Source organism: Augochlora pura, chromosome 1, assembly GCF_028453695.1.
Source record: "Augochlora pura isolate Apur16 chromosome 1, APUR_v2.2.1, whole genome shotgun sequence".
In the NCBI taxonomy this organism is placed as follows: domain Eukaryota; kingdom Metazoa; phylum Arthropoda; class Insecta; order Hymenoptera; family Halictidae; genus Augochlora; species Augochlora pura.
Window position 1 is genome coordinate 15,880,488 of NC_135772.1, and position 27,893 is coordinate 15,908,380.

General features: G+C 38.2%; 2 protein-coding genes across 6 annotated transcripts; one reads left to right on the forward strand and one right to left on the reverse strand.

Moving 5' to 3' along the window:
- Positions 1 to 4: 4 nt before the first annotated feature.
- Positions 5 to 23,776, reverse strand: LOC144470470 (uncharacterized). Its single transcript, XM_078181704.1, is given in 9 exon segments — positions 5 to 657; positions 660 to 876; positions 954 to 1,086; positions 1,181 to 1,419; positions 1,548 to 1,864; positions 1,975 to 2,449; positions 2,649 to 2,758; positions 7,229 to 7,425; positions 23,758 to 23,776. Coding segments are annotated over 8 exon segments (1,674 nt in total). The 5' UTR covers positions 7,364 to 7,425; positions 23,758 to 23,776; the 3' UTR covers positions 5 to 609.
- On the forward strand, positions 3,081 to 27,555 carry LOC144470589 (uncharacterized). Of its 5 annotated transcripts, none has more exons than XM_078182156.1 (7): positions 3,081 to 3,136; positions 3,546 to 3,653; positions 21,612 to 21,672; positions 23,995 to 24,066; positions 24,792 to 24,931; positions 25,121 to 25,275; positions 26,921 to 27,555. In XM_078182156.1, the coding sequence occupies exons 2-7, from the start codon at positions 3,614 to 3,616 to the stop codon at positions 26,990 to 26,992; spliced, it is 540 nt and encodes a 179-aa protein (XP_078038282.1). In that variant the 5' UTR covers positions 3,081 to 3,136; positions 3,546 to 3,613; the 3' UTR covers positions 26,993 to 27,555. The 5 variants fall into 5 exon arrangements, 4 of the variants coding, with proteins under 4 accessions (XP_078038282.1, XP_078038368.1, XP_078038156.1 ...); XR_013494175.1 differs by lacking the exons at positions 3,081 to 3,136; positions 3,546 to 3,653 and adding an exon at positions 3,701 to 5,729 and having other exon boundaries at positions 26,921 to 27,243; positions 27,329 to 27,555; XM_078182030.1 differs by lacking the exons at positions 3,081 to 3,136; positions 3,546 to 3,653 and adding exons at positions 3,701 to 4,071; positions 4,152 to 5,729.
- Positions 27,556 to 27,893: the final 338 nt, after the last annotated feature.

The following is a 27,893-nucleotide window of genomic DNA, read 5'->3' on the forward strand; positions in this document are numbered from 1 at the left end:
TGAACACGCTATTTATCGTTTATTTACAAGAAATACATTTACAAATCTGTGCATTACAAAAATATATTTACCTGCACACATAAGCATGTGTATTGATTAACATGTAGACAGAGTGAGGTAGAGAAAGTTTCAACAATACATTTTTCTATCGAACAACAACAATATTTCCAATACACATTTGCGCGCTGTAACAGTAACACGTATCGTTCGTAACACAGTGTACGAACGATTTTTCCTTATATAGTGCAAAATACACTTGTAATGAGAACACGTTTCAACACCAACATATTATCCTTAAAATTACATAACAATAACAGTACGATTATGTACAGTAATTATGTTTTATATAAATTATTACTTTACACCGATCGACATCTAAACTTTGACAGCATACGTATATTGCTTGTTAAAGACATTAGAAACATTTTGTAATATTAGACATTAGTTTAAAATTATATGGAAAAGAGACATTTCTTCTCCATAGTAATATGAATCCAATACTGTAAGTGTATACAATGTTTTCCCTGTTTGATGATTAAGCTAATTAAAATAATTCAAGTTGCAAAAGTGGTAATGAGATCGTATGGTATATAAAATTGATTTTCTGAGTTAATAATATCGATTGTAATTCATTGCAATTTCGTTCTTGATTGACTTCTCTTTTTCTTGTTTTTACTATTTCTAGTGCTATAATCTAAACCAGTGCTAGTCGCGCTTAATTTAGGGGATTGTCCAGGACTTATGTGTCTACCTTGAAGTTCGAAACATTTACTATTATTATAAGTTGTTTGTGCAGAGTCAGCTGGAATGGAACGTGGAATAGGACTTAGAGGTTTCCTATTACGTTGCAATACAACTGACGATGATGTTAAAGATCTGCAATATTAAAAAATAAAAAATAGTATTAAAACTATTAAAAAACAAAAAAAAAACTGTTTATCAATACAAGTTACCTATTCTTACAACTGGGAAGTCGTGAAGTGTCTAATGGAGCAAGCTTTACATTCTTTGACCATACAGCAGGTGACATAGTGGAATGCCAAGCTGACTGATAATTTGAATATTTTGTTGGAATTGAACTATTTCCTACACGATTTATAGTAATATTGATGTTAAGGAGATACATGAAGAAAAATTTCTCAGATGCCATACATTTTTCTAAAAAATCTGATATGCATACCTTGGAATGTAGAAACATTCAAAGACTCCCCCATAAATTTAATAGGAGTAGTCTTTATAGTAGAAAAACTCTCTCTGGTTGACAGAATATATGGTACAGGACTGACTACGATCTTCTCATTGAAAACAGTACCACGTTTATTCCTACTAGTATTAGGCCTGAAAAGTTTATCCTCTATGGCAAGTGTGTCCTCCTGTCCACTTTTGATTCTATCATTATGTGTATGATAATCATATTTCCTATAAATTCAGATTATGAACGTAATTCATCATATAATTATTGTAGAAACAGTAATTCACAGAAATATTTTCTCTTTTTCAAAAGCTAATCATAGACTTCCTACTGCATGTAATATATATGAACATACTTTCGAATATCAGGTGTAGTATCACCAATTTCTGTTCTTATTGGTAAAATTTGATCTTCCAATATTCTACTCTTGCCATTTAAAATCGTATTATCCAGAGGGATAGTTTCTTCATACCAAGTTGATTTGTAACTTTTTGCAGAACTTCTGTTACTATGAATAGGTGCCATTCGTATTTGTAGAGCTTTCTCAAAGTCTTTCTCAATTTCGTTTTCTTTACTTGGAAACAATTCAGACATCACATACTCAAAAAGCACATCAAGAATCTTATCCTGCTGTGTGTTTTGTGATTTATGCTTAGATGTAGCTTTTCTTTCCTACAAGGGATAAATTATGTATATACTATAGTATATTGTAAAGCTATACATTTATTGCTATATAATTGACATATTTAGCTTATACACAAAGTGTAGAAGATATTTTTCACCTTTACAGATTGGCTATGTTCCAACAATGCTTCCTCATTGAACAAATCTAAAGTAGCCTTTGTTTGCCCATTATTTCTATCATCATTTTCATAGTTTGCTTTAGTCGATGAATATGGATTTTTTCCAAGAACCCTGAAGTGCGGTATTTGCTTCCTCCATTGCTTACATTCTTCTAAAAGAGCAGTTTGCATAACTTCATCACCATCTTCATAAAGTGTATTTTCAACGGCGTCCCATTGCTGGACAACTTTCGCCGTAACAATATCTTCTAAATCTGCTAATGAGGATGTAGAAACTGTTGCCTTGCTAATTTCATCCGATGTCGACACCTGACTATTAACTTCTCTCCATACTTTCTTCTTCTGTAAACTTGGAAGTTGGAAATTGTTGCTTGACTCATTGTCATTATCTTTGTACTCCCTTGCATATGAAAATTTTTCTGCTACTTTAGTGCTTTGGATTAATGGAACAGGTCTGCATAAATACACGAATTTTATTTAATTTCTAGTTATAATACAGGCGAATAGAAATTTAATATTTCAAAATTTTACATAAAGAATCAGAAGTTACCTTAATTAAACTCAAAAGCTATCATGACATGAAAGCTTTAAAAATTATTTCAAAATATACGAAAAACAAATAAACATGAGAGAACTATTTTATATGTACTTACGTATTTCGTTTAACTGTCTTTTTATGCATTTCATGCTTCTTAAAATGTATTTTTGTTTTATCTGTAGATGATTTCTGTAGAGCCTCCTCCACTTTCTTATTAAATGAAACCTTGCACACAGTTCACGTTAATTTTATTGATTATCTCATTAGTAGCAAATCTTTAATCGTAACTTTTCCTTTGAATCATTCTACCATTACTGCACTATTATCGATTCGACAATTTCGTCCATCAAAAGAAAAAATGTATACGGTTTATTTCATAGGAAAATCTTCGTGAATCAGTATTCATAATCCATCCAAAAATTTGTATTTTATTCAAACACACAAATGTACCCCGCCACGAAGTATTTAAACAGTGATGAATGTAGTCCATTAGAACGACCCTAATTTCCAGTGCACATGCGCATCTATGCAAAACTAATTGTGAATGTGGTTCTAGAAGAGATCGCGATATCGGACATAAAATTAGAAGTTGGATTTAACTACGTAAGTATGCAGTAAATATTACAGAAAATTCTCTTTCCTTTTCTTAAATTATAAACCAAAAACTGGGTAAATTACGAACAAAGCAATACACTATACAAATAAAATAAACGCGTCTTTTTGGAAGTCTATCGAAACTGCAAAAGGGAAATTTTCAAAAACTTTTATTGAAATTCTAAGGATGTAATGAATTTTTAAAGATACAATGATAGTAAAATTACATTTAGATCCAATTAAACTTAAAGATGTATGTTTCAAATATTATGAAATCTCGATGCGAGCAAGTAGGCTTCTTCGTTTGAATAGAGCAAAACAAGAGCATTATGAAACGACTATAAGATATATTTGCTGTATTTTATTGAGCACCTAATTTAATTAACTTGTCTTTGATAAATTTCTTCCTTAATTTTAGCGATATCCAGAAAGCTAAAAATGATATGGTTCCTGAACTGAATATGTAAACTAAGAAGCGAAGAATCGATGAAAGTAGCGTCAGAGGAAGTCGTGCGGTCTGCTAATTGTAAGTTAACCTTGATGATTCCTATCACAGTAGCACCTCACCATATTGCGTCATGCCAGGGACAGAGGGCTCCAAAATTTGAGATATGGTAAAGAAACTGTCTTTCCCTGATTGACTGACGCTCAACAGCTAGTCAGTGCTGCCCTCACAGACGAAAAGAGGAAATGGCGTGTGAGCAAGAGAGCACATCAGCACAACACAAGCAAAACCAGTCACACCAATGACAAATATAGCTTGGTCTCCTTAACCCTGTACCATGCTTGCGGTCTCACTCTTTCCGCATATTCACACGCCTAAAACGCGCGGCGCGATATTCAACTTGTACTTATAGTCTCGTAGAAAGTACACTTGAGAAGGATACAGCCTAGCTAATTATTTCATTGCCCTGAATATTAACATGAGAGAATGAAAGAATGTTGTAAGTGAATAGCATCTTCATATCTTTTTCTGAAAGATAATTAGTTGCCTAAAATGTAATGTATAATGTTGTTTTTAAAGAAATCCAGAAGTCATCCAGAAAGTTGCTGAAACTGTGCACTATCACAGCTCTTGATATTACTATCACCATGTTCATTTGCAATAATGAGATTAACGAATACGCCAATTGACATGTAGAATGAAGGCAATATGAAGGCAGTATTACATTCAGCTGTGAATCATCAGCCAATCAAAGCACAGAAATTCGTTGTATATTCTTGATTAAAGAGCTTCGTTTCTCTTGAAAGATTATCGTAATAAAAACGGTGCTTCTAGTTTTGAAGCATATAACAAGTTATAAATAATTGAAGACCTCTAATGGCAAGTTACTCTTGTCCATCGCATGGTACGTTACTTTCCGCTTTTACTACGCTGTAGTTCATAAATATTCTAAATTGTTCATAGTCTCTGTTATTTTGAACGGTACCATTACATGAAGTTGACATGAAAGTTACAGATTTCTGTGATAATTAATAAAACGAAACAGAATACGTTTTGTTACACGAAAATAAAACTGTGGAATTACGCACGCCTTTTGAAGTTAAGCATTCATTTAAATCAATGCGCCATATGGATCAATCCGTTCGCGTAGTATAGATGTACTATATGAGATACTAGATTTGTACTAACAAGTTTAAATTCATGGATTATTGGTAATGTCGGGTACAACACCGAAATAGGTACATTTAAGGGTGGTAAGAATCCCCATAGGCCCCCTACACAAAAATTCTTATTAAATGTATTAATCGAATCTGTAACTTCAAATTACTGATCGCCTGATTAATAATCTCGAATAAGTTTACCGTGTCGAAAAGAAATTTTAAAATCGTTTGAATAACAATCCTTTCATAAAATAGTTCTTACTACTTGGAATGATTTTTTTTATTAGCCTCTAGATTGCTAAATTTTCCGAGGACTATTGCAACGCATAACCTAATTCATGACTCAATCTAGTTACGAACTTTTTATTTAAAAATTGTTCACACCTTTTTACACATTGATAGAATATGAATTAATACGCATATTGGCCTAAGAATTTCCAATAAAGGCGCGTTTTAAGGTAGGACACGTTAATACGTTTCAGACAAAAGGTTGTCCGCTAAAGATTCTAGATATTAATGAACAGCGTGCAATATTAATTCCGTTGCGAATTAGGGTCAAGTACAAAATCTACGACGGCGGACAATGAATTATTGCGGTATCGGTAACAGTGCGCAAGGGAGGGAATTTAAACGGCAAAGTAGATCGGCGCGTGCGCGCATCAGAATGCGGGGGTAGCGAATATCAACTCATCCCTGAAAAACTGTAGACAGTTGCGCGTGATCCTCGAGAGGGGTCGGATGTTGTTGCGTTGACAAAAGCGACCTTCGAACGTGTGACTTCTTATTCTACCCGCCAACGATTCTCACGGTTTCGTTTCCACTCGACCGCGAGTGGTTCCCTTCGTCAATGTGAATCGGTATGTTAACCATCATAGAGTGATACAGGTGCAGGGTTTTAACGCATCTTCCGGTCCGGTCGGCATGTCCACTTTCGTTAGAAACACCGATACTCATCTGACGACCTTGACGAGGATCTTGGGCGTGTGTACCGCGATCAGTGAGTATACTAATATTAACCTTTGCAAGGTCAGCTATCATCGCTTCTGGAATGGTAGCCACCGGTTGTAGCATGCGTTGCAATATCTATCTGTTAGAATGCTTCATTTTTCTTGAAAAATTTCAGCTCGGATTTAAAAGCGTACAAACAATTTTATTTCGAATTATTGAGTATTATATTTAATTTTAATCATTTCATAGTGGTTGCAAGGACAGATGATTCTTCTAGTGTTACTTCGTTTTGAGATATTTAAATCTTTTCAAATTGCTGTTTTATTAGCAACGGGAACAATGAATATTATTTTACTGAGTCGAAATAGAATTTTATTTAGTTACTTTTAGAAAAATTAAAAGTTTGTAGTATCGTTTACATGGTTTTCATTCGCACGACATATTGCGGAAAACCAAACTTGAAAATCCGTTGTATTTGTTTGCTTCTGCTAAACACAACTTTATAATGTCAAACAAGTTTTATTTTGTAATAATAATACTCCTGTCGACCCCCCAGCATTATTAATAATCAATATTCTATTAATATTTCGCACATTAGAAATGCACATCATTTGTCGCGTCAAAGAGTTGTCGATAACGAAGCAATATAAAATACAAATAAAAACATATTACTCAGATTAATAATACTTTTATTAACAATTGTTTTCACTCGCTGCGTGTTTAAAATTGTATACGCTACGTGAAAATTTTCCACGCACTGAAAACATTTTTCAGTCCGGCATTCCTCCGCTGGAAATACGAGTATTATTATTACAGCAACATTTTTTATCGTTGTACTACGAAATATACGCGGAGAAATGAACGGAAGAATAATACTACGAGTGGAGGTAGGATTACGGATGTTGCGTTTCTTGCAATAGTGTTGCCGTCAGCATGCGAACCCTTTTAAATTCGAATTTTTCAAACACGGATATCTTGTTGCGGTTCTAAATGGTGTTCCAACATTAAGCTATGTACATATTAAAGCCTGCAATTTGCATTGTTTGCGGAACAATTTGCACAGCAATTGCAATTTGCTCAGCTCTTATCTCTTGCTTAATTAAAAACTTGCAATTTCTTACTTTTAAATTTTACGCGACTGCTAAACTAATTTCGTAAAACATTTATTTATTTATTAATGGCTTCGAACCAGATGTGTAATATAGCAAAATAATATAGTTGGATGTAGTTTAGTTGAAATATAATTTCTCTGTTAATTGCATGGAGCAAGGGAGCTACGAATTTTGTGTTAATTGACGAGAGTATTAATCTTTCGTTACATTGATAGGCTTTCAGCAATATAGGTTACAGCAAATAAATGATATTTCCCTAACATATGCTTTTTAAACAATAATTGTTACGATATTTCTGTAGAAAACAATGGATCTAAAATGTCACGCGAACAACGTCCAAGTGCTAATAAATAAATCTAATTTACTTCGCGGCATTAGATGATACATCTAAATCTCTAAATAGCTCCATTACTATAATATATCAAATTATTATTACCACAAATCTAAATAAGTCCGCAGCAGTCTCCCGGTAAAGGATTAAGTGCACTTCGGCGCACGGGTCACGAAAAGTGCCACCAGCGCAATAAATCCACCTATTTTCGCATGTAATAAGGTTGTCATCCGGCTGCATGGCATTACCACAGATAGGGCCGAATGTCTTCTGGTCATCAAGCTCGTTCCGATTGTAAGAAACTGAAACGGGAACAAAGGAATAACAATTGTTCTTTATGGAACCGACCTATTCATCGGAAGGCGGTCTTTGTTTCACGAGAACTACAAAGCGTTGCCACTCGAGCGAGATATCCCGTGGATTTAATGCACTAGCGGGATCGAATCGACGATTTAGCACACATGAGGACGCAAACGGGAAAAGTGAAAACTCGTGCGAGGCCTTTTCCCTCCCCCTCCCCCGAATCGTTCGCGATTCTTCTGGTATGTCGAGACAAATAGGTCCGCCGGACAAAAGCCCGTTTCGCAGGATTTGTTGGTGCGCAGAGAGCAAATAACTCTCTATAGAATTGCCCGCCTCTTCTTTGCACTGTGCTTTTGCGACTGACTTTCCCCGTCCTCCTGCGCGCCTCTTCTCACGAAGTAGCTCGGCTCGGTGCTCAAAGCTATTCTCAAGACCTCATTCTCGCCCGGAAAGCTCGACCGGCCGACAACGTGTCGCTCGCAATCTACTGCAACAACCTCAGTTTAGCTTCCCTTGAACCTTGCCCCCGAAAGGAACTCGCCAAACAAAAATCCAACTACCGAACTTCTTCGCCGTTCCCCTTTCTTTGTCTTCAGCTCTCTCTCTCTCTCTCTCACTCTCACACGCTCTCTCTGATTCTTGTTCCCTGTGTGGCTCTCAAAACTTGTGCTCCACGTCCGTCGGATTAAATATAAATACATAGAAATCCGTAGTCTGATTACGTTCCCAGCTCTTCCTTCCCCTATTGGCTCATTCTCAGCCGGTGCCTTGGTTCCTCCAAGAGTCATGAAGTCGCTTGATATACCTGCAGCCGCAGTCTCTTGAACTATTCATTTCCATTATTTTGCGAAATAGAAACGAAGTGCCTGCAACTTCGCCGAGCGAAGTTCGTGTTTCTTCGAGGAGAATCGGTGGAATGAGCCGATGGAAATCGATGGGTGACATTATTGGATTGCTAATTTTTGTGCGTTTACAGCGGACGGAAATTTATGAAAATTGGCAACTTTTTACTTTTTGTTTTGAGGTTATATTTTAATAAGGAAAATTTTCTCTTTTGTTACTTTTAATTAAATACGAATGTGAACGTCTGCGTTAAGATTCGCAGCACTATTGTAGGCTATAACAGGCTTAGATAAAAATATGAAAGGGGCAGTCTTTTTACTTTTCTTTTATTCCAAGTAATAGCAAGTTTTAGAAAAAAGTATTTCAGTCATTTTACTGATACATATTATATATTACAGTGAAACGTATACAAAAATTGCGAGGGTGGTCGACATAGATTCTTCCAACATTTTTAAAAACCATCGAAAGCAATTCGATTCGTTTTTGGCAACGAGAATAGATTCCCCTGGAGAATCGGAGTAGAACATTCTAAATTATCAACACACGCTCCGCTCCCACGCGTAAAGGATTTCTATTAACACAGCATCAAGGATAATGGAAACATTTCTGTTTTAGCGAGCGCCGTAGTTTCGGGTCGGGCGAACTTTTGAAAAGGATGTTTTTATCCGTTCCCGGGGTCGTCTTTTCTCTCTTACTTAAGCTTTCTTAATTCGCGTGCACGGCCTCCAATGTTTAGGCCGCGGTTGTTTCAAAGGCTCCGTCGACGACGGCGCGGCCGCCCGAGAGAGGCCTCGCCTATTCATCCGGGAATAATAAGCTCCGCGACGGAACAAAAGTTTCCAGGGTGCAATTGTATTTGCTGTTTTCGGCGAATGAATTAAAGAGGAAGCGCGCGTCGGCGGTTTCCGAGTTTCTCGCGATGTGCGCGCGCTCGCGCGAGTATGTGTCCACCGCGGCTGTGTGTACACAATGCTGACACGGTGGAAACACCGAGAGAGAACGGTGTTCTCGGTCGTTTACGGTACACTGAGCTTTCAGCGGGTCGCATTTATACACTACGGAGCTTTCTACCGAATACGATTAACCCTGACCGCGGTTTTGTACATCCGACCGAACAAACTGGAAGGGTTCAGACTCTGGGTCCTTTTTTTTCCATTAGCTCACCCAGCTCGTGATCAACAACTTCCTTGGCGAGGTGTTGGTGCAGCAACAATCGGACAGCGGATCCATTGGGACCTACGGTATAAATCTTGTTATCTGACTATCTAGTTTCTGGCAACTAATTTAAGTTCTCCCGCGTGTTTCATGGTGTTTTGTGGTTTATAGTGGAATTATATTGCGTACAATGTATACGATAACGAATATGTTTTAAAAGTTGATAAATAAATTATACGTAATCCCAAGCATTCTCATGTATAGTTTCGTCAGGAAGGTCCACTGTTCGAAATGGATTTTTCCACTTGCGAGGGTAGTGTGTGATATATAAATTTAAATAAAGATAGTTTTATTTTATACAAAAATAGAGTATTGGGTATTTTATAAAAAAGTAGAGTAGTGGGTAAAAATAAAGTATTCGGTTACCTTCTAAAACGGTATAACATTTTTCAAGCTCGACCAAATAAATTGTACCTTTTAGAGATATAAAAGGGGCTACTTCACTGTGCAACGACTGAAATACTTTTTCTAATTTTGCTATTATTTGAACTGACAAAAACTATTTAAAAAATAGTGCTTCAATGCAAATAAGCATACCGAGAATTTTACAACATACCGAAAATTAACGAGACCATTTTATTAACTATTTCCAATGCTTCTCGAATATTTTTAGTCTCTTATTTTCTTTCGTCGTCCTAAGCAATTAAAAATATTGTAAACAAAGCACTCTCGTTATGATCTAGTAAACTGGTTCCTCTACCTTCTAAAAAGTTCCATTTTTTTTGCAGCTCAGTTCTAAAAAAGTTATCGCGTTTTAAAAGGTGTCCGAATATTAGCAGGAGTCACTGTATAGTTTTCGTAAGCCTAGTCTAAGGGCCCAATAAAATGTTAGCACCGCGGGGACAGAACTTTAAAGAGAGGGTTTAAACTCTAGCTACCGCGGCTAAAGAAAAGTACGTATTTATTGTTTCTCGCTGTTCCACGAGCTTACAAAGTTTCATCGGAATCTGGGCCTGACAGTTCGCGAACATTTCTTGTAAAGAAAATCTGTGATAGAAACTGGGCAAGATGGTTGAGCTGCGAAGATTGGTGGAAGAAGTTGGGGAGAAGTGGTAGGAGACGAAAAGATTTCCCGGGAATTTAGCCAATCATATTTTCAATGTCGTGATTCGTTTGCTGAGAAAATTGTAGTTCTCTTTGCGAATATATTCTCATTTGTACGAAAGAAACATTAATATTGATCGTACACAAATGACAGATGCTGTTCATTAGATAATCTACGACTATCTTTGCGATTTCGACTTGAATATACATTTATTCGCTCAAGAATTAATATGTATACAGTCAAGCAAGCAATTACTCGATTTGTAAGTAATTTCAAATTCTACGAGTTTGAACGGAACCATTATTAAATCCTCGAGTATCTCTAAATTAGACTCGTCAACCGATCCGCAAAAATGCATAGAATTTACAGGCATCGATGGCAACGACGAGACATCTCTGCGTCCCTGACCGTAGCCGTTTATGGAAAAAGAAGCGCCGACGGCAGTTCGCATGTTTTTGAAACATGGCCTGCGCAACATGCGACACAGAGCTCAGCTTTTAGAAAAGCAATTTATCGTTTTCGAACAAACAGACATGTTGACCAGTAAACACGAAATCTGGCTAGACGATCTCGCTTGAACAATTTTCAATATTGCTTGATAGTCTTAACTCTCAATGTATCTCCAGTTTCCAAGCTGTCGCACCACGCAAAAGTGTATCAGATAAAAGTCAATAACAAAAGTATTATGAAAACTTAGACATTCGAAACTTTGCAACGAGTCTCGACTTATGCAGTGTTTCTACTTAATTCATTTTGTACCTGTAACGTTCTATATGCGGAGACTTAACCTTAACACTACTTACGAAATTCTCAACAATTCGCATAATTAAAAACTCGCCACCGGAGGAACGTGCAATCACGACGACAATTTCTTCTTCTCGCGGTGAATTATTAATGACGATATAACCGAGCGAACGGTACAGTTCCCAGTATATAAGATAGTCCTTTCTCACGGAAACGGAAGATCCGATCCTCGGTTACGCAGCTCCCGCGAATTCTGTGCATTCATGTATGCACATAAATTGGGCAAAAAGCACGCCGGATATTCCTTACATTTCATTTAGAACTTAGTACCGCGGAAAAGGGGAGACTTTGCGACGAACATCTTATAGGATCCACGGATATCGGGTTTAATTTATGCATTATGCTTATCACTGTAGATTGCACACGGGGAAGTATACTTCTACGAACTTTTATTTTCTTGATTTAAAAAAATTTTCAAACGATGTAAGACGCGTATAAGAGAAAAATTTATTTTCAAGATGGAATTTGTAATAACATTACTCGTTACAAAGTCGAGGGGTTCTAAAGGAAGCAATTATGAAATCTTGATAACCATCTGATGCAATAACTAGCAAAGCAACTATCGGATACTCGAAAGCCTAGGGAATGATTAGTTTTCACCTGCATTTTTACCAGTTTTTCAGTCATCTTTTTATAAGGATAAAATTTTTCACAAATATCGGATACTCTTGCAACAATATTTATAAATCTCTACGACGTGGAATAGTCAAAATTGACTATGGCAATGGTACACAGTTTTTGAGCAATAGTTGGGTCTGGTAGCGACACATGTATAGTTCTCACGCGATAAGATGACATCTTTGTGTTTAAATTGCCCCTCCTCTAGCTGCGCCAATGGAGTTGCTAATGAGAGGGGGAATGTAAACACAACGGTCCCATCTTATCACTTGAGAACTGTACTGAAGCTATACACCAAACGCGAATGAAATCGTTCAATTGGATCCTAAGATATCGTAACGCGAAATAGTGACAAGTTTGACGGTTCTTTGTATCATTTAGATAAAAATTACACTTGCAGTCACCTTAGGTCCATAGAGAGGATCTTCTTCTTCCGTTGAAAAAATATTTCTTCCAAAAATATTTTCGTCACTTTTTTATGCCCTATGCACTATGTCCTATTCTATTGTTAACTATCTGACTGGACTCATTAATTTCTCGAATCCTTTGGTAGAAATACTTTCAAATGCACATACTTTCGCGGAATAAAATAAAAATGATAGATTGTTTTACAGTTCTCGATTCCCTTAATGAGCGTTCGTCAAAATGATATTCGCTATCAAGTATCCACGAGTCATAAATCATTGTTACACAATTGCTGTCCTCTTTCAAATTTGCACAATATATCGGGCACATCCTGAGAAAGCGAGTCGTAGAAAATTTTAGTCGCACGTACCTTACAAAGTTCGCCGGGTATTGAATGTCAAAGCTTTAACGAGTCACGAGACAGATACAGACATGCATGTATCTCGTTTTCACATCCCCAATATTTACGTTTCCCTTTGATCGAAAGTTCTATTCCGTGTGCCCACTTCAAAGTTAAAAAAATGTTCTTCCTGCGGGAAATAAGCTTTTTTTTTATATAGGAAAAAGTTATATACTCAAGCAAGCCACGAATTCTCCAAAAACAATCGCGTCTCCCTCGAGATATTTTCAGCAGCGTCGACATTTCGAAGATACGTGATATGAAAGAGAAACGCGATACCGTTGTTATTTTAATATAAATAGTAATATCGGAAATATTTTAAATATTTATGCAAGCTTGTACACGCGTGTGCACGAATAAATTTGTACACGTCGGTCACGACTATTTCAAATTAAACTTTATCGATTTATTCCTGCGAGTTTCTCTCTGTTTTTTTTTTTTTTTGGAAAAATTGTAAAAATTCCAACGTATCCACTAATGATGAAATTCGAGTAAAGAACGCCACGTTGAATCAGTAATATTTAGACGAATTTTATAATATTCGTGGCAATTTAATACCACGTTACAAATGCTCGAGCATTTGCCGCATTCTACTGTCCGCCTCGATTATCGGAGCAACGCGTCTACGCGAGAAGTTGTATGAAGTTCCGTTATTGAATTTCGAACTAGGGAGCGATATAATTAGAATTACTTACAGAATTTGTTGTTAAATATTCATACGCTATCGGCGAACGCGCCGACCGGTGACCGGTACCCGGAATCTTTGTTTCCTGGTGGGAACAATTCCGATATAAACGCGGGAGTTCCCAGCAAATATTTTGCCGGCGTCGACAAGAATATCGTCGCCGTCGTCGCGCGCTTCCATTTCCACGTTAAAAACCTTACCGTCGCCACGTGTTTTGCTTTTATTAAACCGCCGCGTTTCTCACCTCTTGAATAATACATCGGCCACGGTCACTTTTAGACCTCCCGAGTTTTTAACTTTGTGTCCCGCCAACATTCAAAACTTCTTCCCCGATTTTCGCATTCCATCGGGCACGGGGTCACGCGCGGTGGTAAGTTTCGGCGGGATTAAACTTCCGGCATCTTTTTCATCAAGTGTCACGAGGAACTTTCTGTTTTCGCGGGCGTGGTACCGTGTACGCTCCTCGAAAAAAATTATATAGCACGGGAAGATTTTGGAAAAAAATTTGGCCAACTTTGATTCGCGAAACAATATCGCAGGTTGATGGTCCTTTTTTTAATTAAAGCTTGACATTTATGGGCTGGTCAGTAATTTTTTATCTAGCATTGAAGTAAAAGTGCTAGATTGTACTACTGTAAGTTTCCATTTTGTTATACAATTCTTTAAATGCTAGAAACCTTTCGTGATGAATGAAATGGATAAAGTAAATATTGTTCGATAGATATGTTATGAAAATTTAAAAATGCTAACAGATTTAATTACCTTGTAATGATAAAAAATGTCAAATATATGAATTATAGTCATTTGATTCAATTTTTAAATATTTATTCCGCTGTAGAATGTGTTAAAATATTTTTGTGAGTCACTATACGTTTTGCAGACCGAAATCAAATTGAAAGGATGTGATAAAGTAGCGTGATCTTTAAAATGATTAATGAGTTGTACATTTACACATAATCTTACAGCAAATTCTATAATATCACAGTATATTGTCTACAATAATTGTCTATAACTAAGGTCCGCTTTTGTGAGATATTCAGAAAAATAATAAGATGACAGGAATGATTACTGACCTAGGTAACCCGAATTTCGGTAACTGACCCCAGCATTCACTCCGGTGTCATTAATTTGTTCACACTTCGGATGTGGGTGTTCCCGATAGCACAAGTTCCTCTATGCGAAGAAAAATTTAGCGATTCATCCCGAGTCCTTAGCAGTTCTTGACGAAAGCGAGAGAAAGGGAGAGAGAGAGAGAGAGAAATCTAATAATTCAGTGTGTGGCAGAGTGATAAACGTTAACGATCTGCCCCTCCAGCACCCTTTTTGCCGCTGCCCTCTCGGCCAGAAGTGCTCGGGAGCACCTAACCTGTCTCGAACCGGGTTGCTCCAATTTTCTTGATCTCTTCTTCTTCTTCTTTTCTTATTCCTCCTCTCAAAGCGGAATCGACCGAGTTTCGCGTCGGGCAGGGGCCCCGCCGAAGTTTTCAAGCCTTCCTGTCACAACACGCCGCGCGCGACGAATCGAATGGCCGTCGTGGTCGGAATCACGGAAAATTCGATTCCGGGGACGAACGTTCGTCAGCCGATTACCAGCGATCCCCGAGACCCTGCCCTCCGAGACCGAGTGATTTTTCCTTGAACGCGGATCGCGTCTCGTTTTTCACGCGGGACCCGATTGGACTGTGCTAACAAGGGAACCCGCCCAACTCGAATATTCTAATTTTCCCTCGACCTTTTGATGTACAGGGCGCGCTGAATTCGCTGGGCTCCGAAGTCACGGGCTGATTTCTTCGAACGCAATATTCATTTTTCAATATTCATTGAAAATATTAAACATAACACACGTATATAGATAATTATAAACTTGTTCTTACGGTCAAGTTTATAATATTTTCTTCTCTCTAAAATTTTAATGTTTGTTACATTATTTTCTGTTTGTACAAGCATAATTTGCACGCGCGAGGTACTATCGATTAATAAGGGTTTTGTTAGTGCATCATCCGTTTATAAAAATTTTTGGCTTAAAATCTAAACAGTTTTTGATGAAAATACTTATTGAGTAGTAAAAACATTTTTCACTATCAGTCGATTGGTTGGTCCAACAAAGGAACCCGAGTACCAACACAAAGTTAAATCAAATCGCTTGATTCAATTCATTGAATTAAATTCTATAAAATCAATTCTTTCCCCCTAAATATTTCAACTATTTTTATACTGTCACGAATACTTAAAATCCCTGGTAAACTATTAACTTCTGCCAGCGAGCAGTTCGCGAAATCCTCTGTAAAATGAGTATTGCTTTTTAGAGTAGCATTGCAGGAAGAGGAAAATGTACGTGATACCAAGGCAAGAGCCGGGCTATCATTTTATTCGTCATTTTTGTTGTTACGTTTCCCTTTGTCAGTGTTGCCACTACTTGAGGATTCCCGGCGACTTGTAAGCTTCAAAGCGGCCTTTAATTCGACGGGAATTGTATGAACACGCACTCGACGCGCCTCATTGTGCGCCGGGGTGCCCACGGTTCGCGAGCGAACAAGCGTCCACGCCCGCCCTCTCCCCCCCCCCCCCCCCCCCTACACGCCCCTGTCCCCTTCAACCAGTACTTAATTATTCGCGGAAGTGGTGCGCATCTTAATTATCACGCGCGTTCAGCCCTTTTACGAGATACCCGGCAACAGAAGTGGCGAGCCCGGCTAATTGCATTACCAAAGAGCACGGATGGGGTGACAGCGTCGCCTCTAATTGAAACTGCACCCCGGAATGGCAAGGTAAATGCACCGACCGCTCCGGCGCGATGAAAAATATACGCGCCTCCTTTTTTCGATCGAAATCGACGCCGTAAACAATGCCGTACCAAAGGTATTTTTTTTCCACCGTGAAAACTGTATTTTTATTGAAAGCTTAAATATTTCGCGTCGTGCAAATCTCTATCGGGGATTTTTGAAAAATTTATCAATCTTTAACAGTACTCGGCCAATTGCTTCGAACATTACAGCGATAATATTGACATCGTTTTTAGTTTACGACGATCTCTGTGACAATATAAAATCGATTTTCCAACGAGGAAAAAGTTTCTTTTGAGTTTTAAAACTTGTAGAATTTTCTACTTATTTTTTTAGTATATTAGCACAAAATTAGTATAACACTTGACTAAATATTGTAACTTCAATGAAATTATACTTTGTGAGAAGTACACTGTCAATTAAGCAAATGGAAGTGGAAAACAATTATTCTATTAAGTGTAGCTCAATAACGCGTCTTCATATCCCATAAAAAATTATTTCCATATCACAGATAATTTCTTGGAAAGGTATACGTAAAAATCATCAACTTCGTTATTGCACAAGAATCTCAAAAGGTACTCCCATTTCGTGATTGTTGCCCGAAGAATGTCTCTCAAAAAACAACGAATAAGATTTTCATCCCTTCGGTCGTAGGAGTGTTTTCACCCCTCGGCCGTGCGGATGGCTGTTGATAGAAAGATACTAAGCAAATATTTATCAGCGATCTCGCAACTTTCGAGACGCGGCACGATATACTAGAGAGCCCAGACACCCCTTGCGGAAACAACTCGGGCGTTTACCAAAGAGCAACGTAGCCGTGGAAGTTGCCGCGGAATTAAGTTTTCACAGCTGAAAGCATCAAAATAGGTTAGGGCTGCCGGCGAACAAGTTGCCGACCGATCAAGTAGATAGAGACGGGCGCCGCGTCGAACGGGGGGGAAAAAAAAGGAACAGAATGAGAACGGAAGCGCCGAGAGGGAAAAAAGGACGCCTCCTATAAATGCTATAAATGCTTCGCGGTTGAACGGTTCTCGATATTGCTTCTTTTTCGTTTAATTACTTTCTCGGTCGCGGAGAACGAAGACAGATCGCCGGGACGGTCTCGTTTCCGTCGTTTCTGTTGGCTTTCTTTACGGAAACGATTTCCTTTCTGCGGACGGCTCGCCAAATCTTTCAGTCGACACAGATAAGGCATGGAATGTACTGTCGTATACACTGGGTGGCATAGGAATTCGCAGTTGGAAAAATAAGAAGTAACTGTGGCGTAACATTTTTTTAGCCGGAGCTCCGGTTTCGAGATCAATCAACTTTTATGTTTGTTTATCTTTGTAGAAGATATACTTGTTTATTCTACTACCGCAGTTGCCTTTATGCGAGGTAGTGTTTACAAACAGTTGTTGAGAACTATGTACTTAGTAGATAGAATTTTTTCACCATTTTCTACGTTTGTAAACAGTAACTTAGACGGAAGTCGATTTTCTTAAAAAACCTGAATAAAAATATCAAATTTATTTCTTATTTTTTATCCATCCTATGTAATATATCTCCTTTATTGTTCTTTAATTTCGTACGTCGAATATTGCTTCGTTTCGTTTTGTAAATATTTTCATGGATGTTTGAAAATGAGATATTAACACGAAAGCCCCTTAATAACAACATTTATATTTTCAATGGAAACGATTTGGTGCAATTTGGAACAGCAGATGTGTCGATTGTTTTAAAGTGATTAAACAAAAGCTTCAGCATGCTTATTCTCTCTCCGCGTTTGCGCAGAAAATTTGTATTAATATTTTATAATAATCTGGAATATTATAAGTACTTAACAGATCTGTTATTACAAAATTAATAATTTTCTCAACTTTGTTAACTCAATCAATATTTTTGACAATTTATAATATTTCAGGTCAAATTCAATTGAAATGAAACATTTATTACCCATTGGTAAATACATTTCGTAATCCATATTGAACATTGCTGCTCGCCAATATGCATTCCATGCTACTTGTTTGCTATTATTATAATTCGTTACAATTATGCAAAAATATGCGCGCAACGGGTATGAATAACGTATCGGTCGCCTATGACCCATGTGTCACGGACTGAAACTTCAATTACGTTCACCGGCGGCGGTGTTGCAATTCATGCGTTATAAAATTTCGATTAACTTCGGTTGGACAATGTAATCCCTTCGCGCCTTCGCCCCCTACGTACATGACAGAAGCGGAATGCAACATTCTCCCAGCTCCGTCGGGCACGCGTATTACGTTCCGTCGCCGGTAAACGTGTCCGAATTTCGATCCTTTAATCAATCAAAAAAACTATTTCCGCTCTCGTTATACGACTGCGAGAGCTTCACAATGCGCGCCCTATTCGAGGGAATACCCTGGCGTGTTCTACGTTGAACCACTCATTTCATAAACTTCTTGCTACGGTGCAACATCGAAACGAGATAGAAAAATAATCAAAAAATTTTCATAAAAATGGGATCGCGTTCTACACACTTCGTTGGCTTCACAGTTCGCGATGTTTCCCACGTCACGTCATTTTCTTGTTATCTTTTTTCCAATGTCCCCCAGGGATGCTAACATTGTAGCAATTTGTTTCCTGCGTTTTTCCAATTTGCTGAACTACACCCGACGGTGCACTGGGCTCTGAATTAATTTCATTTAACGGAAATTAATTTTCGAGGCGTATAAAGAATCTTACTAAGCTATATTGTATTGCAGAAAGCTGGAAAAATAATGAAAGATGAACAAATAAAGAAATCCTTTCGTTGATGGACACGTTCTATGCATTGTTCGAATGTGCCATCGAAAAGCGTTTGAAGAACGTAGACATAAATAAGCCAGCAAATTCATGCAATATTTCTCCATTAATTTAAATTAATTATATTACTATACACATAAATAAAGGAGTACTGAAACTGCGAGAATTGTTAATGTCGCGCTTGATTACGAAATTATGATCAATGAACGTTCGAAACAGTAGCAACTTGTTTGCAAGACGGTGTAACAGAACAAAAGGCTCGGCCCCTTGAGATTCCCGAATCTCGTATTCCGTCTCATTTTTATGTGAGCAAGCCCGCCACCTGTTGCACCATGGTTAGAAACAATGTAAGATCGTTCGCGGTTCGTTTAGAATCAATTATATTATAATTCCGATGGTATAAAGAGGCCGAAGCGGGGAGACCAAGTTCCCGCCGACGACGCCGAGTTTACGGAAAAGCCAATATTCCTGTGGAGAAAGGAACGGGAACAACGGGATGTAATCGAGCGAAACGTCGAACCAGCTCAAGCAGAAGAAAGCGCGGAACGCAACGGTTGGATACAGAGGGTTAAATGATTCTGTTTCAGAGTCAACAGCTCGAAAGTTTGCGGAAAAGTTGCGGACCGGTAGTCCTCCGATATTACCCGTCTGAAATCGTGCCCCGTAAATTCTCCTCGTTAAGCGGCCGTGCGCCATTGTCGGTCGACGGGCCGAAAGGGAAGTGATTTTTTGAGACTCTCTTCCCCCCGAAACCGCGACATTTTGTTTAAAACAAAGTTTTTCTATTCAAAAGATTTGTTTTTAGGTAGCGTTAACCGTCTTATTTAAATACTGCTATTTCGAATAGCGCGATCAGATAATTCCTATAACAATAAGTACACGTTTCGATACTGGAAAAAATGAAAATTAGTATTAAATAATAGAATCTTTTATTTTATAAACCAAAGACGAAAAATTTACATTACAGTTTCTAGATTATGTATATACATGCTTTGATACTGGAATGGAAATTAATATTCTAAAAAAATGAATAATAAAGAATAAAATAAAATAAAAATTAATAATCCAAAGTGACCATCGTTAGTGCAAGGTAGATTGACGACATTGTGAGACAATTTCCTTTCTCTGTTACACGCGCGGTACGATAATAATCGGAGATCGAAAGTCGTTGATTAGAAAATCTCTAATGACAGGTGAAAATCGCGGGCGAGTCACCGTTCATCTCTCTCTCTCTCTCGTTCTACTAAAGATTCGAATGTCGTTCGGCGATGTGAATACCATAGCAGTAATCAGCGTGGTTAATTATCAATCATCCACCTCGGCGTGTCCTACTTGCCGCGGGAAATTGCACTCGCCTCAGAAGGGACAATTTAAGAAACCGATCATTAGCGGATCTAGGAATCTCGCGCGCGCCTCTATCCACTTCATTACACCGGTCCCCGGTTCGTATTAATGAACCGTCCGGGGGCTGCCTCAGGTGGAGCCGGCAATAACACATTCCCGTATTCGCCCGAATATCGCGTGCGTGGCCATAAAATTGACGCGGCTGTATCATAAAAATCGACGGCTCTTTACGTTTCGAATATGCACGTAGTTCGCTGAAATATCGCGTTCGCTTTATGAAAAGTAATTAACGTCTCTGTAAGCCGATAAACACGCATGTTGCAGCTTATCATTGGAACAGGAATATTTAAAAAAAAAAAGAAATAACGGGAACGTGCTTCGTATCTTGTGTATTTTTATCATGTGTACCTGGGTAAATAATTGTATCCATTTCTCACGTGTGCGTCGCTGTAATTTTAACGATTATAAAATATATGGAGGAAAGTTGATAGAAAATGTTTGAGGTGCGCCGTTTGGAAACGATTGATGCTTCTGTGGAATTTGCAAATATGCAGAATTTCAAACAATCAATTTTTATAAAATCTCGTATATTTTGTAAGTACATGAATTACTTCGTGTTGCATAAAAGATGATTTAAAACGAATAATAATATAAATAGAAATGTATGATAATAATATAATAATATAACAGTAATATAATAGTAAGAATATAATAATAATAATATAATAGTGATAATATAATAATAGTAATATAATAGTAATAATATAATAATAATATAAATGTAGAATAATAATGGAATTAATAATAATAAAAGCCTATACAATAACATCGTGGTCGAACTTTTACGATTGCCCGACGCGATGCTGCTTTCAAGAAAATGGTCCCCGGTGGAAATTCTCGTAAAGATAGACATAGAAATCCTCATAGAAATGTACGAAGATCGCGCATACAAATGATTCGTACCACTTTAAGGTAGACGTATATGGAGATACCCGACGGCCGTCACTCATGTAATATCTACATCTGGATAAACATTGACTGTTGTCGTCGTTTGATAACCGTATAAGTGTATACTGCCGAAAGGCAAGGCCATAACTTCTGTACTGTTTGCATTTAGATATCAACGTGCATACTAACAACTGTCTAATAACACACTTACAACTATTTATCGCGAATATCTGCACGAATATGTTACGATATCGATCGAACTTTAAATAAAGTGAAATTTTAAATGGAATCGAATTTGACACCTGTTTTCGATATTTTTTCTGTTTCAGTCGTTTGCGGGGTCGGCGTGGATGTGGCGTATCATCAACACCTGATGGGATTTTACGTTACGTGAGGATAATTCGACACGCGTGTACCGTAATTCACAATCCATTATCCGAACCCGGACGAACCGAATTTTCAGACGAATCTCATCGCCGGATACTTTTTCATCCGCGAGTATCAATTTAGAAAATTTCAAGTCTCGCGTTCCGTCGCCGTCTACGGGAATCGTCGGCGATTTGGAAAATGCGACTCGAATCTACTTTTAGCCTCCGATTCGATTGCTATGAACTGGAACACTCGGCGGGTCACGGCTTCCAAATGAGATTGTAGGCACCGGTTCCAATATGCGGTGGTCCACAGGAGTGTTCGTACACCTTTCGCAACGCAATAACTTTTTTCGAAAATAGACCGAGTGGCTTGAATAATTTTTAGACGAGTCTCCTGAACAATTACTGAAGTACTTTCTTTTTTAATTTTGTAACTACTTGGCATGACAAAGAAGAGATTATAAACTCTTGTTTTTTAACTTTTTCTGCTGAGCCTATATCGAAAATCTCAGAAAAACAGGCGGAGTCATTCTCTCTAACAACTAAAAAACAGTCGAGTTATTTAGTACAGTCTTAAAACAGTTACGTAGTTATCCGATGATTACTTATCTTTCCTCGCGATGTTCATTGTCCTCGCAAATCGAAAACATCTTTTGCATCGAGTTCCTTTCTCTGTTGCAATCGGTATTAAAGCAATTATTATTGATTTCTATTTTCATCCGTCAATAACGGGAACATATTTCTTTCAGTTTCGCGAGCTTAGCACCTCGAAACTAGAAAATCTGGACTTTGGCTGCGTCGCCGGCTAGTTCCGTCGTCGAATAAACGAACAACGTGACCGTGTTACATGATCAATTACGCGAGTCAGTGCGCCGCGTGACTAAAATAACGAAAAAACGGACACCTCGCCGAAAAACTTGACGTTCGCGCGTCTGCCAATTACCACCGGCTAAATCTTCAAAGTATCGTCTGCACGCGGGCGCGACCATTCCGTCGCCACCGGTGAAAAAAAAAAAAAGGAACGAGAAACAAGCTATTAATTTTTAATCGAACGCGTGTCCTTAATCCGCGATATATCACTCTGCCGATCATATTTTACGGTGTGGCGGCCCGTATGCATGCAAAACGCTCATTTCCATAGATACGGCCGGGATGCAATCTGCAACGGCGCGCGCACACCGCGGATCTGTAAAATTTTCCAATTTATCGAATGAGACTCGCCGATAAGTATGAACTTAGAATCGTAATTCCCCATTGACTTTTGTCCGGCCCGGGGGTCCCGCGCGGCCCGGCTCATGTACGAGGACTAACGCGATCCACCGAGTGCCGGATAACGAAGTTTGTTAGATCAAAGCGGCATCGGGTTCTATCGATGCACTTCCCGGAATTAATATTAGCCGGTGCGCACGCCTTCGCGACCCGTTCTGTCACGTATGCGTGGCTATGACGAGCCCGTTCGTTATCGGCCGGTGTAACGTGCACGTGAGTTCGCCGGGTCAATCGTTATCGGTCGGCATTACGCAGAACGCGTACGGCCGCCGCTTCGTATAAACAAGCCGATTCTAATAAAAAAGACAGGTATACGCGTGGTCTAGCCTATTATTAGGTATCCCTGTTCGTAACGAGTCGTACTAGTTGTTTTTATATGTCTTGAATAGTATATAAGCAGCAGCTAAGGTATGTAAATTTATAAATCTATCACGAACATCGGTTCACCAGGAAATAACACGTTTGAAATGGTACTTGAATTGGAATTACTTTTCGCTGGTTGACCCCAATTACCGCGAACATCATTGGGTAATTATTGCTAAAATTATTGCATCAATTCTCGAACAAGCGAATCTCGATTCACTATTTATATTCGATCGAATACAGCGTCTACGTTCATCTGAAAGAGATATGAACAATACGACGTATCGGGACGTAAAAAGTCGATATCCTTCGCATTTTCTAACAGCTTCTGATCGCAAAAAATGTGTAAAAATAAGATGTAGGTGAATATTTCATAGAATATTTTCATCCTCTATCGAGGACAGTTTGCTTTTCACGAACCTGGAAATTAGTTGGTTTGACCGCGCCGCGTGCGTCGAATACTTTTGCATACCGTATTGCACCGTGAAATGTTGAATCGATGCAAATAGTGGTTCGATAATGTCCGGTTATCCATCAATCAATCTATGTATAGCAGCCGGTATCGCGGCGTTGTCGGTCGTAGACTAATGACGGACACTCTAGAGTAATGCGTGATGTCAGATCCTCTTGCCTAGCCCCCCCATCTGCTCGCGTATGAGGGTTTATGTACGATCGCTCGCCTAGTTTCATGCTTCTCGTGCTATTTCAGAGCAGCAGCCGGTTTCATCTTCTTCCTGGAAATCACGTGGGCCATCACGCTGTTCGTGCAGATCTGTGTCAGGTATTGATACCAAGTTGTTTCGATACGCTCGTCAATAAAAATTACAAATCACAAATAAAAATCGTGTAAAAGACGATTCGATTGTTTGTGTCGAATATTTTGTATGATACCGCAGGATAATAAAAATATAGATAACACAGTTAAGACAAGAAAAATCCCAAAAAATTAAGACGTTTAACATCCCATATTTTGTGACATAGATACGTGTAAATTATCTGTTAATACCATAGATTAACAACTAGTAAGGGGAATTTTAAGATTGCATTCGAAGGCGCAATTAATACCACTTCCCTAACTGCACTCTCTAGTTTTTAAAATCCACGAAAAGATATGTAATCTCTTGTAACTTGAACATGTATCCTCGCAAGAGGCAAAACAGCGTCATTTGTTGCATAAATATGATTGCATAAATGTGCATGTCATATCTGTATCTGAAGCAGTAAATTGCCTAGATTTACATATGCACAAATCTGAAGTTCCTTACATAGTAGTGGCTTTATCGGGTATGCAAGTAATATCGCGACGTCCATAACAGTTGCATAATAAATTCTATGGTATTCGAAAAGTTATTATTTTCACGGTAATATCAGGATATTCATTGGAATCGTTGTAATCTAATGTGCAGATATAGAACAGCAAAAACTGTTTAAAGTACTCGGTTCCGCGGCCATGGATAAGAGATGAGGGAAAGTAAGAGGGAAACCGAGTATGCATTTTTGTTCCAGGAATGATGAGTCGCTCTGTTCCTGTTGCTGGTCCGGCGTCCTGGCGATAACGAACGGCTGGCGGAGAGCGTTATTTTATCTGCCGCTGTCCTGCATTTTGGCATGGAAACCGCACAGTCTTTGGCTCTCCTACGTTGCCGGTACTTTTTTCAGGCATCTTTTGTACGGGGCCGCTCTAGCGATAATAAATGCATTGCGGGAACCTGCGAAACGTCTGATACGCGCATAAAAATTACGTTACGCGCAACCGCTCCCGTTTCCGCCGCTACTCCAAAATTGTAGGAACCACTCTTCCGGCTATTCCCGCTTTTGTTTCTTTCTGCTCGCAGCCGGACTGCTGGCCGCCCTGTCTCTGCTGTACATCGCGTCCAGCGCTTTAGGGGATCACGGCTCGGTCTGCCAGATAAGCAACGCCGCGGATTCGGTGACTGAAAGCCTTTTAAACACCAGGTCCGAACATTATGATCGTTTCGAGGAAGTACTGGTAGGTAAAAACGTCCCCCGACAGAGGCCGGAAAAATGTTGGTCGAACGGAAGACCGTGACAACGGAAACGTCGAGCACTTTTATTTCGGTGTTGCTTCAGACTTTTATTGCGAAGGAAAATGTACCTCTCCTTCCGATGCTCTTGGAATTATGTAGATTTGTCGACGGTGATAAGATGCTGCATATGAAATTGACAAAATTTATGAAACACGAGTCCTAAGATAATAGCGACAAGTGAAAACGAAGACCGAGATAATGGTCGTTTCGTGAATTTGTATTAGTCATTGCCAGGCTGCAGAGTTACACATATGCGATGAAAATTGTTAAGTAAGATACAAAGGATTAAGAACGTCGTAGGATTTAAAAAGTATTATTACATTATTGTGAACATATTAAAATCGTTAAGAGAAAAATATCTGTTTTTACGTAACTTCTGTTTCCTGAAACTGACGCAGAAATTGATTATTCACTTTTTCACGTCTCCCATGGCTTCGTTAATATTGCTCGAGTTTTTTATGTCCACTTTTTCATTCAGAACGATAAAAATATTCGAAGTGAATAAAGTTGTACCTATAGATCGTTTAATATCCTGAATTATTTCATAATTAAAAATGTAATTTTCTCGTGTTTCTTGTACAAGCGGAGCAATGCATGTAACGTTGTAACAACACCACGATATATTAATACTATGCTTGCTCCAAATGCAAATAAAGCCAAGGTTCGCCGATGATACGAGAAATTGGTCGATAGAGATGAAAGTTTCGTAAATGAAGAGTCGGTCAACAACCACCGCAGATGAGAAAACATTGAAAACATTGATTATAGTAAAACATACTGATCCATCAGCTCCGAAAACACTTTCTGCCATAACGGAATTAAAAACCTAAAGTATGGTAAAAGTATGCTGCTACAAATTTGACGCTTATTAGTTTCTGCACCTGCTAAATTTTTCTTTTTATTTTGGATACTATGAAAATCTTCTAAAAAAACGTAGTAAGTGCAGTAAACGCTGCAAATGTTGGCAACTTTTAACAGAAAGGGAGCGAACACCTTCTACGATAAAGTAATATTTAAATCGTTAAGGGTGGTGGAATTCCGGGCAACAAAATAATACATGCATTATTCACACAGTAAGCTTTACATAGAATTAGTAGATCTTGCTTAATTTTCGTGTAATGGAACGCGAATGAATTTATTACACAGCCCAGTATTACGGAACATAATGCGAAAGTTACGGGATCCTCTTATCTACACCCACGTGGAAAGTGGGTCGATACGATAAATTTGAATTTCTTGCGGTGATGAATGAATTTTTCAAAAATCTTTATAGCATCGATAGCTGAAGAAATTATCTTTTCTACGAAAATAAAAGTAAATTGTTTTGAGATCGTTTCATCTTCGTATATTTTATTACGTCAATGAAAAATAGCTGTATGTAATAGAGGTAATATATTGACTATATATTTATTTATTAAAATTCTAGAACTATTTCATTACGTTATTGGTGTACCTGAAAATGTTTTCCTTAGTTAAAAAGTAAAACTCGGCAGAAATTACAGAAGTTCAGCAATGAAAATCGTATGACTTTATTAATATTGGATAAAATATGTATGCAGATCCTAATATTGACAATCGTTCTGTAAGGTGACCGACGTAATGGACGATGGAGTGACGGGGCCAACAGGTCGAATAGGCAACAGCGACGGGGAAATGTGACATGAGCGTCGGCCCTCTTGGGCAAGTGAGTCGGACGAGGATAGTGAACCCGAGCAAAGGACGTGTCAAATAGCAACGTTGTCTTAATTAATCCTCGATGCAAGAAAGAAGAGACGCTTGTCTCATGTGCCGTGCCAACACGATAATTCACGGCCTAACCGTAGCAGGAACTGTGATTGAACATTCTTGATTTTTCATTCGAATTTGTAAGAATCGGGGGAAACTTGCGCGTTTTCTATAATCGAAAGTTCGTAAGTAAATTCGCGTTTTAACAGATGCGCACCCGGTGTCCTATCCCCGTAACACTTGCGTTAACATTTTTTTAATACTTTGTAGGTAATCGCTAGCGAAAGAAAAGATAGAAATTGAAATGTTATTGCAGTAGGACTTCGGGTGTCGACGAGTTCTGGTATTCGAACGGTGTGACAGTGGTCGTTGAATGCGAGAAAAATTGTATTGTTAAGGTAAAACCACGTTGATATACATTATCGGCCGAAAGTATTAGACCCTGTAAAGTATTGTTACCGTTGTAGATGTACAAATATTAAATATTTGACAATCCGTGTCCCATAAAGACTACACAACGTTCTTTCTTCACCCCTCATTCCTATATAACTAACGATTGAATTAAGAAATTATTGACAATGTGTGTTTGCACGAATTAAAGCATTGAAAAGAAAATATTAAGAATAAGTGAAGACAAATTTTCTATTTCTTGAAATCTCTTTCTTATCGTCAAAAATAAACCGAATATTGTAAAAATGAATCTCATTAGAAAAGGATGAGAATCTTCAACTTTGCGATAAAGTATTTTTACAAAAGTATCGCTCAAATTTATTTTTCCGATCTTTTTGAATTATTAAATAATGGCTTCATCCTTTAGAAAACATTATTCTTAATT

Excerpts from the sequence above, each read along its gene's own strand:
- LOC144470589 (XM_078181947.1), top strand. The coding sequence starts at position 5,654 with ATGTCCACTTTCGTTAGAAACACCGATACTCATCTGACGACCTTGACG. Across the intron at positions 5,730-21,611 it reads GGGCGTGTGTACCGCGATCA|TCGTTTGCGGGGTCGGCGTG; the intron begins GTGAGTATACTA and ends TTTCTGTTTCAG. Across the intron at positions 21,673-23,994 it reads CTGATGGGATTTTACGTTAC|AGCAGCAGCCGGTTTCATCT; the intron begins GTGAGGATAATT and ends GTGCTATTTCAG.